This window comes from Cnephaeus nilssonii (genome assembly GCF_951640355.1).
Source record: "Cnephaeus nilssonii genome assembly, chromosome: 4".
Lineage (NCBI taxonomy): Eukaryota > Metazoa > Chordata > Mammalia > Chiroptera > Vespertilionidae > Cnephaeus > Cnephaeus nilssonii.
The window spans coordinates 66757764-66777093 of NC_137075.1; the positions used below are offsets into that span (position 1 = coordinate 66757764).

General features: G+C 39.6%; 1 protein-coding gene across 1 annotated transcript in view; it reads left to right on the forward strand.

Moving 5' to 3' along the window:
* The window catches only part of IQCH (IQ motif containing H), a gene marked incomplete at both ends in the record, with an annotated part of 213432 nt that extends 197962 nt beyond the window's left edge, over positions 1-15470 (forward strand). Inside the window, 3 exon segments of the mRNA XM_079768988.1 lie at positions 3564-3625; positions 8648-8756; positions 15351-15470. Of these exon segments, the coding sequence (XP_079625114.1) occupies positions 3564-3625; positions 8648-8756; positions 15351-15470 (291 nt within the window).
* Between the last annotated feature and the right edge of the window lie 3860 nt (positions 15471-19330).

The window sequence follows — 19330 nt, forward strand, 5'->3', positions numbered from 1 at the left end:
ATTTCAAATTATTCCATCTAGGTACCCCTTATGTATTCCTCAGCTAAAGAAGCACAAACTTCTTCATAGCCACCATGACTATTTCTAACTTACAAAAGAATTGTTTAACAATTAACTTCTCTAACGTTTTATTGCCTCCTTGGATTATGCTGAATCTAAAAAGCTCAGTGTCACCTCTTCCTACTTGTGGTCAATTTAATGTGGGTGCTCTTTCCAGAAAAAAGAACAACATTAACAATCTATCATCATCAATGCTACCAAAAGGAAAATTCTTAAAAGTCCTTACTCTCAACATTATGTTTTTCTTCCCATTATCACAGAATTTCAAGTGACATTATATGTTTCCTCCCATTATAATCACAGAATTTCAAACGATGTTTCTTGTCCAAAATCTCAGGGAAAAACAAAAAGGGAAATGAGATCACCCTGTGAGTTTATTTTTCCTTGCTGAATAGTGGAAGGAAGCATTGCTGAGTTTGTAACCAACTTGGTGGGTCTCATGCTTGGTATTTCTGCAATGCTACAAAATACCCCCACTGATTTCCTAATGAAATGAACTTTCAACGAAAGCCACATGGAGGAGAGCGTCATGTTCACTGCCTGCGACCATGTGGGGAGGGCTGGTCTCCCACACACATAGGCAGCATGCCATGGTTCTAAATAGCTCCACCACACCCAGCAGTCATCTCCCAAGGCCAGGATGCTGCCATGGTGGCGATCATTAGAACTGATCAAAACATTCTTATTCTCTTCCTTCCGGGCACACAACAGACGTATACTTCCTCAGCCCTCTCCCTGAAGCCAGGCATGGTGCTGTAGCTTGGTTTGGCCAGTGAAATATGAGCAGAAAGGATGTATGTCCTTTCTATGCAGAAGCCTTTAAGAGCCACTGCATGAGTTGCCATATCCTTTTCCTGCCTTAGAAATCACGGAAGTACATTGAGATGGAGCTACATACAGCCTGGGTCCCCAAGTGTACCAACAGCTACTAGAAACCCATGCCAACCCATGTGGGAAATGGAGCATGAGCACAAACCACACTGTCATTGTTATAAACAACTAAGAATTGTTTGTGGTTTTTTTTTTAATTACTGCAGCATAACCTGGCCTACCTGATTGATTCAGAAATTAGTATCAAGAAAAGGATGCTCCCCATACAGCAAAACAAATATTGTCATTTCAACGTGGAATTAGTATAAAAAGTAATGAGATAATTTACTCTTTTGTACTAAGTTTTTTAAAGCTACAGCACATCTAAGTTTCAATGACTAATATTTCAAGTGCTCAGTAGTCCCATGTGTCTAGTGGCTACCATATTGGACAGCACAGTAAAGGATGTGAGACACCATGCAAATCAATTTGTCAGTGGTTCTCAATCATAGCTGCCCATCAGAATGATCTGAGTGATTCTGATGCCCAGGCAGATAACCAGGCAGGGCTGGGACTAGGGTGAGGCAAGTTAAGCATTTACCCAGGGCACAAAATTTAAAGGAGCTCACACACACACACACACACACACACACACACACTCAATAATAAAGATAAATGATATTACAATACAATATGTTAAAAATCAAGTTTAATGCCAAAAAATTTATAATAAACAAAATATCAAAATTTATATAAAAACATACTGATTTTTCTTAGGCCCAGGCTCCAATATGGCTCAGTGGGACATTCTACCCAGGGCCCAACTAAATCAGTATTTCCACAGATAGGGCCCAGGAATATATTGTTTAAAGCACTCAGATGATTTTAATGTGCAGCCACCCTTGAGAGCCATTATTCTAGTCCAACATCTGTCCTCCTGCCCACATTTCCTGATAAAATGGGGAGTCGGCAGGCATTCATATTTCTGGAGTGTGATATCTGTTACCAAATCCCCAAAATGCTGTTTTCTTTTTTGTACTTCCAGAGATCAGAAGTTCATAGCTTCAAGGGGGAACCATTACACTATTGAACCACTCCAGTGTTAACTTTTATTAATTTGGAGAACACTGGTAAAATAATAATTTTCAAATAAAATAATGCCTCTCAGACAGATGCAAAATTAAACACGAGATAAAGATTTTATTTAACAAAGAAGATTTTAGGCAGATGTTATAACCAGTACAAAATGAATCCAAAAATAGACATCTTTATAGATCAGGAATATTGAAGTGAGTGTGCAAATGGCACAAAACTGGTTTTTCCACAAGGGGAGCAAGAGCGAGAGATCAATGAAATTGTGGACAGAATCTGCTTGTCTCTGAATCACCTACAACCTACAGAGTTGCAAAAGATCTCCCATAGAATGAAGGACATAGGGTATGCCCTAGACAGTTTTCCATTGAAATACAAATAATTTTCCACACAACAAACTGCTTCTCTATATTTTTTTACCTGTTGCTCTTAGAATAGTGGTTTCAAACTTTGAGGTACATGAGAATCATTTGGGAAGAAAGCTAACATGCAGACTTCCTCCCAATGATCCTGAGCTTGGATGATGCCCATGAAAATGCGTTTTAACAAGCATTTAACTAGATGATTCTGATGTGAGTATTCTGAGGATCTGACTTCAAAAACACCTTGTCCTAGACGAGCAATAGCAGCGCTGGTGTAGATGTGGAGTAAAGGGAGCCTGGTAGGAATGGAAGTTGATTCAGCCACCATATAGGTCCCTCAAAAATTAAAAATAAAACTACCATATGACCCAGCAATTCCACTTCTGGGTATCTGTCCAAAGGAAACAAAATCACCTTCTTGAAGAGATATCTATACCTCCATGTTCATTGCAGCATTATTCAAAATAGCCAAGATACGGAAATATCCTAGGAGTCCATTGATGAATGAATGGATAAAAGAAGATATGACATATATATATAATGGAATATTATTCAGCCATGAGAAGGAAGAAATCCTGCCATTTGTGACAACATGGATGGACCTTGAGCACATTATGCTAAATGAGATAAGCCAGACAAAGACAAATATTGTATGATATCACTTATTTATTGGGAAACCACTTATATGTGGAATCTAAAAAAGCCAAAGCTATAGAAACAGAGAGTAAAATGGGGTTGCCAGGGAAAGTGAGGAGGTGAGAATTGTAGATATATTGTTAAAGGGTACAAACTTGCAACAAGAAGATGAAGTCTAATAATGCAAAGCATAGTGATGATTATAGTCAACAATACTGTATTATATACTTCAGAATTGCTAAAAGATTAGATCTTAAATGTTATCATTGCAAAAAAGAAATAATGTGATGTGATAGAGGTCTTAGCTAAAGCCACGGTGGTAATCATATTGCAATATATTAATATATCAAATGAACATGTTGTACACCTTAAGTTTACACAATGTTATATGTAAATTATATCTCAATTGAAAAACAACACTGTCCTAGGATATATCTACTCCATATTCTGGAGACAGCCTTTCCCATTGTGCTTCTCAGAGTATTTATAGTTAGCTTTAGACTTCAACTCAAATCCATCTTAGTGGTCTTAGTACAGTACATTTTCTTTACTTTGTTTTCAACATAACATGCTATTTCTTTTCTCCCCATTCGAATTTTATAGGACAGACAAGGAACTGTTTTCATATTATATGAACACTTTAAGAGAAACAAGTTGGGAATGTTGTGAGTATGTCTATGAAATACAATAAGATAAGAAAATAGACTATAACAACCAACAAGTATGATGCTTCTCATGCATTTTTTGAGAAATTTTTTAATTGAATTTATTGGGGTTACATTGGTTAATAAAATTATATAGGTTTAAGATGTGCAATTCTATAATATTTCATCAGTATATTGTATTTTGTGTTCACTACCCCAAGTCAAGTCTCCTTTTATCACCATTTATCCTCCCTTTACCCTCCCCTACCTCCCCTACCCTTATTTTCCTCTGGTAACCACCATACTGTTGTCTGTCTATGAGGTTCTTCTTTAAATCAGCATGCTGATTTATTGGAAGTCTAACTTATTTTATTTAGATCTTCAAGTGTTTCACACAATGACTTTAGATGTGTCAGTGGAAGTTCATGAATATAATTGATTAATTATTCAGATTGATGAGTAAGAGGCTAGTTTCAACAACATATTACACACACACACACACACACACACACACACACACACACAGTCTGACTCATGATGAACAAGCTCGGATGTTGTAATTGTGGAAGGACTTACTGGCATACTTAGAAAAGTGTTCTGGTGCCTTTAGCAAGATGCCCCCCCCCCCAAAAAAAAAAGCAGGGTCTGTGGCCCCTCCTCATACCCAGTTTTGGCCACAGTCCTGTCTTCTCGAGATGCATGTGTGCTGAGGAGAGCCCTGCTGGGGCGCTCAGGAGGCTTCTCTATGCTTCCATGTTTCCTACAAATTTCTCTCCAGGGACTATTGGGGAGCAAGCAAAGTTGTCTCCTCATCTAGGACTCAGAACTTTAGAACCACTACCTTGAATTGTGTCTTATTTCATATCTTGGAATATGGTTAGTTGGTCTTTTAAGTCATCCTAATTTATTGGAAACGGTTTCTGCCCTATATGTCTCTCCTTATAATCTCTAGAGCAGTGTGACCTCACATTGAAACACACAAACTAAGATCTGTTCTTATAAAAACTGAACAAGTAAGAGCCAATTCCTCTGTTAAGTATCAATGTTCCTGAACAGCCTCAGTTTCTCCCCAGATGTTCAGTCTCCTAGACGCTGGTCCCACACGAAAACAGGCAAATATGCGCACAGGACTGGTCTCTACTCCCTATCCAAAGTACAGTCCTTAGTTTTACCAAAGTATTATCAGTTGCAACAGGCATTATAAATGGTTTAGCATGTCAGCTCCCAATAAGTCGGGAAAGGGCACCAGTAGCCAGAACCCCAGAGATGAAATACTTCCTGTTCCACTCCCTCCAAACTTGTCACTGATGCCAGGGCGGTGGCAGGACACAGGCCACCAGGCAGTTACTGAGACCGGGAGAACCAAGCATTCAACTGGATTTGAAGTAGGCAAGCTGGGGAATATGAAGTTTGTATAGTTATTATTCTGATTGAGCCGGTAAGGTTCAAGGTCCAAGTACATTCCTAAGCTCAGGAATTCAGACAATGGGTTCGTTAGGTACAAGAACTAGAAGTCAGAACGCAGAGACATGAACTCCACCTCACTGGGAATGGGCTGGCACAAAAGGTCGACTGAAAAGAACAAGCAGGGCTGGGACTGGAACTAGGCAAACCCTCATGCATGGGGGACAAGGCTGGGAGGGGTGACTGCCCTTCAGAAAAAAACAGCCAGGCAAGCAAAAAAAAAAAAAATGGAGTTCGGGTACCTGGAGGTCATCCCAACCAGCAGCATCAGCCAGGAATGTTCCCACCCCAAAGAGTAAAAGGACAACCTGAGGTCTGGGTGGAGGGAGCAAGACCGTAGGAGCTCAGAGAGGAGGCTGCTTTTAGAGACCCAGGTCGGCAAGGGGTGCGTGAAGGGAGCCCATTAGCAAAAGCTGACACTCGGGAACAGGACTTGGGTCCTAGAATTGACAGTAGGAGACAAGGATGGTGTTAACAGGGCAGGGGCCGAGTTCCTGAAGTATGGGCCCTGGAAAGCTTTATCCAAGTGGGTACTAGGGCATAGAAGGCATAGAACAGGCGAGAAGAAAACTACCACAGAATTTAGGAGTTGGAAGAAGAGGCTGTTTTGTGAAAAAGGAACACCCCCAATCATCAAACTGACCAAGCAGCAAGGTTGACTTGATGCTGAAACCTACAGAATGAACAATGAGACCAAGAGGAACCCGCTCAACTGTGGCTACACATGCCCCTGAGATATCAGGCAAGGATGCCTTGACCTGAAGACTAGCTTTGATGGTAGAAATAGTCTTATTGGTGTACCTTCTAGATGATTATTCCACTATTCTAAGAAATAATCCCATTATAAATGGAATTGGTATGAAGTTATCCTGGTAAAGCTACACCACAAAGTTCTAGTGTATAAGGTCATCCCATAGTGCAGTGGTCGGCAAACTGCGGCTCACGAGCCACATGCGGCTCTTTGGCCCCTTGAGTTTTTAGCAAAGGCCAGCTTAGGAGTACCCTAATTAAATTAATAACAATGTACCTACCTATATAGTTTAAGTTTAAAAAATTTGGCTCTCAAAAGAAATTTCAATCTTTGTACTGTTGACATTTGTCTCTGTTGACTAATGAGTTTGCCGCCCACTGCATAGTAGAATACTCACACATCCTACAGAGAGGGCCCTGTTGACATGGGCCTTCTGAAAGACTCACTACAGCCTTGTCTACTGTTTTCTGTCCCACCTTATTCTCATCCCTTACTGCAGGGAATGACTGTGGAAGAGCAAGGAAGAACTGTGGCGCTTAACTGACCCTCATAATATAGAAAGGAAACTGAGGCTTAGAGAGGGGATGTGATTTGCTGGGGTCACACAGTAGATTGTGTCTCCTGGTTTTGAATCCATTGTTCTTTTCACTACAGCACAATGACTATATTGTGTGGCCACCCTAGAACACTTTTATGGAATATAGAGATTCTCAATCTGTTGTGAGGTGCTTCACTACTTGTGCAAGTTTATACTGAGTTTGCTAATTTACTTTTTCTGAATATTAGATAGGATTGAAGAGTATCGCTGAGATTCTCACTTGCATCTAGTTGTGCTTTCTTGAGTTATAGCTAGTATATCAGGGATTGCACTAAGGCATGGACATGGAGGTTGAAAATAGACAACTTAATAGACAATGGCCAGGAGACAGTCCTCATTTTCTAGAACTCGAATTGAAAAGGAAGAGATGAGCAGATATAAGCTTTTCCCCCTTCATTGTTGCTTGGATTTTCTCTGGAGCTTTAAGGAGAAGCTTTCATTGAGAGGGCTGGGCTCTGCTTGGCTTTACTGCTATCGGGTCCTATTGGGTGAAGAGGGTCAGATGGTCACCTCTTTAGGAAAGGTGAGGGCTCCAAGATGGGATGACCTTATATCCCAGAACTTTGTGGTTTAGCTTTACCAAGATAACTTCATACCAACTCCATTTATATTGGGATATATCCTGGAATAGTGGAATTTGAAGAGAAATTTCAGGGAAGCAAAAGTGAAGGAAATTCTAGAAATGAATTAATAATAGAGAAGGGGACTTAAAGTCCATCCAGCCTCTTAGTTCCCAACCTGAGAACCATGAACCCCATCAGGATGAAGAGGGATGGCGAGAGGAGCGTGAATCCACATGTGGGCCTCTACATCATACACATGCATGCACATACATACACACAACTATACTTTTTTAAAGTATGGGTCTCAATATTTAGTGTATATCAGAATCATCTGGGGGACTTGGTGAAACTACATATTCCTGGATTCCAAGTCCAAAGATTAGGATTTTATTGATCTGGGGTAGAGCCTGGGAGTCTGCTATTTTAGGAGCATCCAGGTTCTAATATATACTGACCCTGGGGCAACAAAACACAAATACCTTTTTTAAATTATCTATTCTGAAGTTGCCTTGGGTGATATTTATACTCCTAAAAGAAGAGACACTAATGTTCAGTAGCTATAAGGGGTGGGGTTGGGCAGTCTTTAGATTTGGGAAATATACCTCAAAAAGTTTGGGAGCACTGATCTAGTCCAATTCCTTCATTTTTGAGATAAAGAAATGAAGACCCAGAGAGATCAAGTAACTTTCCCCAAAGCCACACAGTCAGTGGCAGGAGAAAGAGCCTGGTCTCCTGTCTTGGGCCCTGGGAAGCTTTCTAGTCCCACCCTGACCCCAGGGAAAGTGGGATCAGGTTGGAAGGCAGCCTTTCCAAAAGGTCTAGGTCTTAGATTTGAAGGTGATTTATTTTCCAGGTAACAACTAGGAAAGAAGTAATTGCAAAGCTTTTTGCAGCTGCCTTGAAGAGCAACTAGCTCTTGAGGTTCAGCCTCTCAGGACAGAACAATTTTTTTAATTAACCCATTCATTGAATCTATTCTTTTCTATTGATAAAGTTCAAAAAATAGCTAGAAATAAATACTTTGGAGTTAGTTTTCAAGTTAAAAATTACAGTGATCTAGATGTTTGGAAACACAGTAGAATTCTACAGGGTGGTTTGCAAGTCATCACTGAGATTTTCTTAGTGTGTGTGTTCAGCTTTATAAAGATAGCTGCCCATGAAAGAGGCATTTTCTTTGAAATATAGTATTCTTATTTTAGCTTGCTGTCATTTCTGAATGCAGGTAGGGCACCACTTTAAGTAGAAGGAGTCACTTGTATACATGAAGTAGAAAATAATACTGAGGTGCAAGTGTCTCTGTAGGCAAGGAAATTGTTAGGCATGAATTACACTTGGCAACGATTTTATTAAACTAACTTAAACAATTTTTAAAATGAGCTTCTCAGTACTCCTGTCCTCACTCAGTGGTAGCCTTTGGCTACAAATGACTGAATCTATTCCTATATTCTGCTAAGTTGATTAATAAAAAATATTTATTACACAAATCCTTTTTGTTGACAAGTTAAAATGGAGCCTCATCTTTCATATCTCCCTGAAGATTGCCACCTTGTGAGATTGAAAATACTCATTAAATTCCATCACCAGACAGGCACAAATGAGAGGGTGATTGTTTTTAAGCATGTGAGGGGAATCATTGGTAAACTCATTTGTTTGGATATCATTAACAGAACAATCGGTGAGGATCTCCAGGGGGTCCTCATGACCTTTGCTCGCAATCTCTTCGTCATCCATCAAGAAATATCAGCACCTAATATGCAAGGCGAGACCAATTTTAAGGTGAGGTGTTAATTAACTAACGATCCTGGTTGATTTCTATACAAGGGCTGAAAATACCTCATGCTGTATTGTAAACAAGTGCTAAACCATTTTTTTTATTGTAAGCAGTACACTTTTACAATGGGCAAGGTCAATACTGTAAGGTTCTCACTGAACCTGTTAGTTAAATGTAATAGTTTGAAACTTTTTCTTTGAAATATTTTAACTTGCTACCATTTCCAAACTCAAGCTTATACTACAACAGGGCTTTCTGAGAGAGCGCCGAATCCTAACCACTAGACCACCAGGGACTGTAAACAGGGCTTTCTGATGTTGGAACTGAAATTAAAACATCACAATGGAGCCAAAACAGAGACTGTTGCAGCAGCAAAAATAAATAAATAAATAAAATAAAATAATCCTGGCTATAATCTACCTACATTTCAGTGTCTGGTTAGGGATTCCTGGCAAGCCCAAGTTTCTAGGACAGATAAGTTCTGAGGCCAGGAAGGACAATGTATTTAGGGAAAAACTCAGCAAATATGTGAACCATCTACTCCACCCTGTTCCTCCAAAATGGGGTAGATGTTCCATCGCTAACTGTTGAAGCTTCCACATAATCCAGTCATGTGTAATTAACTAGATGTCTCAAAACTCAAGAAAATGGGAGCAAGATCTGTACAAGAGGTTTTAAAATACCAGCTGAGCAGAAATGAACATTTAGTATTGATTATCAAAATTTTCATCGGATTTCCAGCCTGAGCCTTCATCATGTTTGAATGGGTCAAGTAACTCAAAGGACTCAATTGGAACCTACATGTCATTTTTTCTCTTAAATGGAAAGCCCAACAAAAGCTTGATAAGAATATGATTTTTTAATACGTTTTTTTCATTGAGCTAGGCCCTGGTCCTTCTAGTAATGGTAATGATGATAATAATGCTGTACTCTTCAATGTGATTTTATGAGTTGCAAGATTGACCACTGCTTTTCCCATAACATGACTGAGAAGATTTAATTTTTAAATGGCCCAGTGTTTTAATAATATTCATAGGTCCTAAAGGATCTATGCTCATCATTTATATTCTAAGTTACTACAAGCTAGCATCATCTTGTCATTACTGCTATGCACAAAATTCTAAGACTACCTGCACATGATCAGATTAGTCTGTCAAAATATAGTTAATAATCAGAATCAGATGGTGCTATGGACTTAATTTTGTCCTCCCAAAGTTCACTGTTGAAACCTTAACCCCAAAGTGACAACGTATACCAGTAGAGATGTAAGGGAATTATGTTAAAACTAGAGGCCCGGTGCATGAAATTCATGCATGGGGGCACGGGGGGAAGGAGGGGAGTCCCCTCAGCCCAGCCTGCACCCTCTCCAATCTGGAACCCCTCGGGGGATGTCCGACTGCCGGTTTAGGCCCAATCCTGGGGATCGGGCCGAAACCGGCAGTCGGACATCCCTCTCACAATCTGGGACCACTGGCTCCTAATTGCTCACCTGCCTGCCTGCCTGATCACCCCTAACTGCCCCCCTGCTGGCCTAGTCACCCCAACTGTCCCCCCACTGGCCTGGTTGCCCCTTACTGCCCCCCCCCACCGGTCTGGTCACCCCTTACTGCCCCCCTGCCAACCTGGTCGCCCCCAACTGCCCCCCTGCTGGCCTGGTCACCCCTTACTGCCCCCCACCACTGGCCTGGTCGCCCCTAACTGCCCCCCCACCGGCCTGGTCGCCCCCAACTTCCCCCCCCCCCCCCCGCGGGCCTGGTCGCCCCTCACTGCCCCCCTCTGCCAGCCTGTCTGCCCCTCACTGCCCCCCCCACTGGCCTGGTTGCCCTCAACTGCCCCCCTGTGGGCCTGGTCACCTGCACAGCCTCCTGCTCAGTCGTTTGGTCACCCCTCACTACCCCCCCCTGGCAGCCTGCTCACCCCACGCAGCCTGCTGCTCAGTCGTTTGGTCGCCCCTCACTAACCCCTCTGCCGACCTGGTCACCCCACGCAGCCTGCTTGTTTAGTCATTTGGTCGCCCCTCACTAACCCCCCTGCTGGTCTGATCACCCCACGCAGCCTGCTGCTCAGTCGTTTGGTCGCCCCTCACTAACCCCTCTGCCGACCTGGTCACCCCACGCAGCCTGCTTGTTTAGTCATTTGGTCGCCCCTCACTAACCCCCCTGCTGGCCTGGTCACCCCATGCAGCCTATTCAGTCCATTCGGTTGCGATGGTCGCTTAGGCTTTTATTATTATAGATGAGGTCATGAGGGTGGTATGGGAATGATGGGATTAGTGCCCTTATAAAAGACCAGAGCATTTGCTCACTCTCTCTCCTTACCATGTGAGGCTACAGCAAAAACCTGGTTGTCTGCAAGCCAGGAACTGAATTGGCTAGCACATTGACCTTGGACTTCCCAGCCTCCAGAACTGTGAGAAAGAAATTTTTGTTGTTTAAGCCACCCAGTCCGTGGTAGTTTGTTATAGCAGCCTGGGCATACTATGACAGATGGTATGTCCCTAAAACTACACAGATTTAGTAGGCTCTGAGTTTGGACTTGAGGTTGGCAAAGCCAATTACTTATGGCATAATGAAGGCTATTTCTCTGCCCTTTGTCTGACTTCCAAAATTATCAAGTTAGATGTTCTAAAGTAGATTTTAAATATATCATGGTTTCTAGCCTTCTCATGTGAATCATTATTATCTTGATATGCTTACTCTTGATAGAAGGTCTAAAGGTAAAAAGGTTAAATTTCAACAAAATAGGAATAATAAAAACTTAAAAAGTGAAGTAGATTCATTTTGGGTAGTATATTCTGTTTATTATCCTCATGACATTCTAATAAATATTTTTAGTTTAGCAACAAGGATTTACCAGCAAAGTAAAGGCTGAATGAAAATGGAAGGTATTTCAGAAGAAAACATTTAATAAAATCCAATATCCTTTTTTTTTTCCAGAGAGGGAGGGAGAGAGAAACATCAATGAGAGAGAGACATTGACTGGTTGCCTCCCCTACACGCCCTGACCTGGAATTGAACCCCCAACCTAGGTGTGTGCCCTGACCAGGAATCAAACCCATGACCAATTGAGCCACACTGCCCAAGGCCAACTTCCTTTCTTGATAAAAAATAATAATATTATTATTATAATAAAACACTCAAACTAGTAATAATAGGTAACTTCCTCAACCTGATAAGGGCATCTAGAAAAAAACAACCTACAGCTAACATTGCATTTAATGATGAAAGACTGAAAGCTTTCCCCCTAAGATCAGAAGTAAAACAAGGATGTCTAGCCCTAACCAGTTTGGCTCAGTGGATAGAGCGTCGGCCTGTGGACTCAAGGGTCCCAGGTTCGATTCCAGTCAAGGGCATGTACCTTGGTTGCGGGCACATACCCAGTAGGGAGTGTGCAGGAGGCAGCTGATCAATGTTTCTCTCTCATCGATGTTTCTAACTCTCTATCCCTCTCCCTTCCTCCCTGTAAAAAATCAATAAACTATATTTAAAAAGAAAAAAAGACAAGGATGTCTAATCTCACTAGTTCTATTCACATGTACTGAAGGTTCTAGCCAGGTCAGTTAGACAAGAAAAATAAATAAAAAGCATCCAATCCAGATTGGAAAGAAAGAAATAAAACTATCTCTATTCACAGATGACATAATCTTATATATGTAAAAATTCTACAGAACCCAGAAACAATCTATTACAACTAATAAACAAGATCACCAAGGTTGTAGAATCCAAGAGCAATATACAAAAATCAGTTTTATTTCTATACACTAGCAATGAACAATGCAAAAATAAAAAACATTTAAATCCATTCACAATAGCATCAAGAAGAGTAAAATACTTAGTAGTAAATTTAACAAAGTATAAGATCTGTTCACTAAAAACTACAAAACATAGACTGGAAGATTTACTGTTGTTAAGATGGCAATATTCTATAAGTTGACCTACAGATTCAATACAATTCCTATCAAAATCCCAGCTGACTTTATTGCAAAAATGTACAAGATGATCCTAATATTCGTGGGGAAATGAAGGGACATGGAATAGTCAAAATAATCTTGGAAAAACTCCACACTTGTCAATTTTAAAACTTACTACAAAACGACAATGATCAATCAACACATGTAGTACCTGCATAAAAATATACCTATAGATCAAGGGAATAGAACTGAGAGTCTAACATAAACCCAAATATTTATAGATTTTCAACAAGGGTGCCAAAAACAATTCAATAGGAAAAGAATAGTCTTTTTAACAAATGGTGCTGGGACAAATGAAAATACACCTGCATGAAGTTGCACCTCTATTACACAGCGTATACAAAAATTAAGTGAAAATGCATCAAACAACTAAATGTAAGTGAAGAGCAAACATAGGTATAAATCTTCATGACCTTGTTGTTAACAATGGTTTATTAGACATAATACCTTAAGTACAAGCATCCAAAGTAAGAATAGTAAGTTGGATTTCATCAAAATTAGGAACTTTTGTACATCAACTGATACTATCAAGAAAATGAAAAAATAACTTAGAGAATGGGAGAAAATACTTGCAAATAATATATCTAATAAGGTTCTAATGTCCACAGTATATAAATCACTAGTATAACTCAACAACAGGAAGGCAAATAATGCCAGCTGGTGTTGCTTAGTGGTTGAGCCTCAACCCATGAACCAGGAAGTCACCGTTCCATTCCCAGTTAGGGCACATGCCCAAGTTGTGGGCTTGATTCCAGTGGAGGGTGTGCAGGAGGAAGCCAATTGATGATTCTCTCTCACTATTGATGTTTCTATCTCTCTCTTCCTCTCTGAAATCAATTTTTTAAAACATTTTTTTTAAAAAAACAAATAACCCAACTTAAAAGTAAGTAATGGGGGGAAAAAAGTAAGTAAAGGATTTGAATAGATATTTCTTTAAAGAAGATATACAAATGGCCAATAAGCACATGAAGAAATGCTCAACATCATTAGCCATTAGGAAAATGCAAATCAAAACCACAATAAGATACCATTTCACACCTAAAATGGCTACAATAAAAAAGGCAGACAATAACAAATGTTGCCAAGGATATGGATCTCTACTATATTGCTGTAGGAACGTAAAGTGATGTGACTGCTGTATATTTCACAGTTCCTCAAAAAGTGAAAAAATTATCACATGATCCATCAGTTCCACACCTAGGTATGTATCCAAGACTATTAAAAATATATGTTCATACAAAAACTTGTACATTAATGTTCACAGAAGCATTATTCATAATAACCAAAAAATACAAACAAACCAAATGTCCATCAACTGATAAATGGGTGAATTGAATTGTATTATATGGATAGTAATCCATACAATGAATACATAGGTATAAAGCTTTATGACCTTATGGTTAGCAATTGTTCTTAGATATGATACCTAAAATGCAAACAACCAAAGCAAAAATAGATAATAGATACAATGGAATATGCTAAGAGAAAGAAGCCATACACAAAGGCCACATATTGTATGATTCTATTTATATGAAATGTCCAGAGTAGGCAAATCCATAGGGACAGAAAGTAGATGAATGCTTGCCAGGAGCTAGTGGAGGGGGAAATGCAGAAGGGTTGCTAATGCATAGAGAATTTTTACTTGAAGTGATGAAAATGTTCTGGAATTACATAGTAGGATGATTGCTCGTGAATATACTACAAACCACTGACTTGTATAATTTATAAGGATGAATTTATGGTATGTGAATTCTACCTCAATAAAAAGATCTACACTAATAAAAAAGAAAGATGCAAATTGACCACACCTCCACAATGCCCACCAGCCAATCAGGAGTGAGTATGCAAATTAACCCAACAAAGTTGGTGGGTTAATTTGCATATGCAGGCAACGAGCGGCCAGGGGAAGCGCAGGATGCCTGCGTAGGCGTTCCGCACTGCCCCAGCCACTCTGGGCCTCTGGGCAGCATGGGAAAGCAGAAAGGCAGCTCTGGGCCGGAGCAAAGGCAGAAAAGCGGCTCTGGTCTGGAGCGAAGGTGGTGCTGGCAGCTAGGAGAAGGAAGGCTCATTCTTGCACAAATCTTCGTGCATCGGGCCTCTAGTAACCAAATAAAATAAAATGGAAAGGTGCCATTTTTCTCCCAGAAACCAATAGAAATAAATAATCTCATTTTACTAGCCATCATTTTAGGGTGACTAGACCAGTTACTCTCAAACTATCTGTAGTGAAGGACCTATTTGTTTGTTTGTTTGTTTCTGACCTATCATGGATCAACACTTTTTTAAAATACCACAAAAATAAATTATTAGAAAAATGAAATGAAAAAAATTAAAGATGTACACAATAGAAGCCCACTTTTTTCATTATTACATTTAATAGAAATTAAAATTTCTATAAATGTTTCCAAGTTCTTACAGTTTTTATACTCATTTCATCAGGACTGATAACCAGCAACTTGTAGATGGTGCTGGTTGGAGGAGCAAAAGTCATGCTCCATAGTTTTGTTTGGTCAAAGTAGTCTAAATCATACTTTACCAAAAAGGAACAAATGCTTAGTGGTGGGGAGACTTGGATGGGGAGAGATGTAAGAGATGTTTAAGGAATGTCATTTTTATTGTTCATTTACAGGCCACTATTGATGAGGTTGAAGTCATTCTGGGAGTAACAGAGGAAAACAAAAAGCGATTTGAAGAAGAGCTAAACTCTAAAGATGATAAGAAAAATACCTCTCTGAGCCTGATATGTTAATGATCCTGGGATACATTACTGAGTTTAGATTCCAACTAGAGCTAAGAAAAGGCAACATTTCTTTTACTGTTAGGAATAAAAGAGGGGGAGGAAGTTAGTTTGCTTTGTTTGCTAGGAAGTGTATCAGCACAGACTATAATGTAATGCTCTTTAAAAAAAATTGTTAAGCAATCTCATTTTACTTATTAAACCAAAACCTATTTGTGTTTTCTCTTCCTTTTTCCAAACTAAGGGGGAAATATCTAACAAGAAATGTACAAGTCTTACTGATATCACCTCTGCATCTGCTTCTTTCTAAACTTCAGGATAATGGAGATTTTGTTTGAATGTTTTATAAAGTGTCCTCCTCCTATTTCTAATAGTTAATTTGTCTTCTGCATTTAAAAAGTTAAATAAAGGCTTAATCATTGATATTTGGCAGAACAAAAATGTCTTCTTTTAAAGAAAATTACATTTGTATGGATTTTTAAAGTGACCCTTTATCATTCATTGTATTTCACTGCGCCAAGCCACTATTGTTTGTTGTTGCTATTTTTCAAAAAGTAAGGTAAGCCAACGTTTAGTTCACTACAGCATCAGAATTTATCTAGGTGGCAGTATCTGCTCTTAGTTTAAGATGTAGTGTAACTCCAGCCATCTCGCTTGAACAAACATTTGTATTCTCTATTGAATACAGCAGTAGGATTTTTACAAGCTTAATTCAACAGACTCCGTTAAAGGGCAAATTGTTAAAATTATGCAGTGCTGACACTAATTCTCAGCATTTGCTTTGTAACTGTTCAAAATATTTATTCATCATCCAACTTTAACAAAGGATGAAAGAAGCAAGTCACATAGTTGTTTTAAAGAATGATATCTTTATAAATACTGGAGTGTGTTGGGGAAAGGAGAGGTATTTTTTACCTAAGGGATTTCCATAATTTTTAAACTATGCCTCAGCCACAGGCTGAGTTTCTGCAATAAAATTAACATTTGTGTGTGTGTCAGCTTTTGTCTTGCTATAGTTGGAAATACATTAATTAGCCAGGTTTCCTGCCTGTGCTAGGTACAACGATGACCTCTTTTTCTTGCCAGATCGCTCTAATCCATATGAGGGGCCCATTGTCCAGACACTTGACGGATAGGAAGTACTACATGCCCATTAGAGTCTCCTCTCGATTGAAGCCAGAGCAACATAAGGTCCAAGAGACTCATTAGTTCACTGGCACAATCGTGTCCTGAGAGTAAATGAAACCCTCTGTCTCCTTATGGCTCTCATCTGCTCTGGACTTTAAAAGAAAACTGTCTCTGTTTTGTTCAGCACAGCAGTGGATCTTTCACATGGCGAGATCCCCTCTAAACAGTACAAAACGGTGAAATCTATTGGGGAAGTTTTGTGTGTGAATTTTGATTAGCACTCTGGAGCCTCAAGCTGCTGGCAATAGTCAAATGAGTTCCCTCTCTGGTACTTTTTTTTTATTTTACCCACATGATTGGTTTCTCAAACAATGCAGTTTCCTTCTCCGCATACACTACAGAATGCCTGTTTCCAAATCCAGGCCTTATATTCAGATTCAGGTCTCATTAGAAAGTGATTGGCAGTAAGGTTCTCTACCTAAAAACCTACAGCTTCAAAATGAAAAGAGAAAAATTGGTATAATAAGACAATCACTTCAAGTAATTAAGTGGAAGAAGCCAGAGGACCAGATTAAATTAGTGAAATATTTTAATTACAGAACATTTGAAAAGAAGCATAGTCTATTATCTTTTAGCACATGTATGCAGCAAAGATACTGTGCTATTGCTAAACTAAGGGAGTTTGAAAAAAATTATATCTATGTTATAATGTACCCCAAATATAAATTAATTGCGATGAATTACTTACCAGTAGTTTTTACTACTCTACATAGGATACTGAAATCTTTGTCAATAAGACGTGTGTGTTTTTAAACAATGTCTTTTTTTCCCCCCAGAAACTTTTGGGGAGAAGCAAACCTTTAACAGTAGAGCCATCTTTATTTAATACTGAATGTTTGCAATGGTTTGAGAAGCAAAGTGTGCTAACCATTTAGGAGCGCATTATTGGATGATGATAAGTATCTTCCTTTACATATAGCTCATTTTCTATTGATCTTAAATAATCCAAATAGATGATATTTAATGATAAACTGTGCTATCTACTTACCTACTTCCCACTATCTACTTACATTACCTGTTATTGAACACATTATGGGCTAGGTGTATACTGTACTTGAAGCTTTGTATGCATTATTTTATTGTATCTTTCCAACAACCTCTGTGGGTAGGTACTACTACTGTCATTATTTTACATATGAGGAGAATGAGATTTAGTGAGGGTATCTCATTCCGTGTTTCAGGCTAAATGAAAATTAATTTATGTGGGATTTGCACTCTTTTACCACAAATTCTAGCATGTTGTGTAGTAAGTTGAATGTCACTTGTCCTTGATCATTCAAAGGACTTGCACTCTTTTATAACAAACCAGAGGCCCAGTGCATGGATTCGTGCATCGGTGGGGTCCCTCAGCCTGGCCTGCGAGGATGGGGCCGAAACTGGCTCTCCGACATCCCCCAAGGGGTCCCGGATTGTGACAGATCGGGGCTGGGGAGGGACCACAGGAGGGCTCCAGGGCATATCCGCCCATCTTGCCCAGTCCCAATCGGCCGGATCCCAGCAGCAAGCTAACCTACCAGTCAGACTACCTGCCCCCTGGTGGTCAATGCGCATCATAGCAACTGGTCAAATGGTCAAATGGTCGGACACTTAGCGTATTAGGCTTTTATGATATAGGATGCTTGTATTGCTTAACCCTTTGCACTCGCTTGCTTTTTTCTCGATTCCTTTATTCTAATGCTAACCGTGTCGAGTCACACTCGACATCCGAGTGCAAAAGGTTAAAGTACAGAAGGACAGTTTAACACACACACACTTCCTGCTAATAAAATCTACTTGCACAATGCTTAGCATTGGGAGGTGTCACAATTATGTGATCAAAGAAATCAGGGGTGTCAGTGGAATTCTTCTCTGACCAGGGATCTGTAAGACTTTGTTGGAGGACTAATGATGGGATGTTGCAGGAAAGTTTGAAAGCTGTGAAGTCATGCTCCATAGTTTTGTTTGAAAGATAGGTATGAGGTCACTAAAATGGGGAAGGGTTAAAAAAGACTCCCAATACAATGTGGAGTGACCTGGGAGGAGTTTGGGGAGCATGGTCTCAGCTATCCCATCCTAAAAATTTCAAGTATCCTATATTCCAACTATAAAAAGATGTATTTTATCATAAGTAATATATTAGTAACCATCTGAAAGTTTTAACAATAATCATTTGCATTCATCTGGCACTTTTCTTCTAAAGAGCTCAAAGCACTTCGCATTTATTATCTCATTAATTCCCCACACTGTCCCTGTGGGGAAGGAAATACGTATTTTAACATTTAAATGTTTATCTTTCAGAATTTCTCAAGCATCCATTAATTCCATTTCCAAAAATGTAAATATTTATTAGTTTTACTTTACTGTTCCTCTGGCTTTAATGTATGTAACAGATTTGTTCAACTCTTGGAATGTATAGATCACAGTAAATCTGATTTGAAAAACTATAGATTAAGTTGCCCAGATATTGTGCAAGTGGGGGTTTCAGGGAGGGAGGGAGCATTTGACTTTGCTTTTCTCACTGGACCAAGTTTAGACACACCCATTGCAAGTACAGATGAAATGTGCAGTGGCTCTTCTGCATCTTTTCTGTTTCCCATTCTTCCCAAAAGGTGACTTCAGAAGGTGAAACTGCATCTGAAAGCCTGAGGCAGACTGACCTCCTCTTTCTATCTTTGTTTTGCTAATGGTTTCATCAATGTGGAACA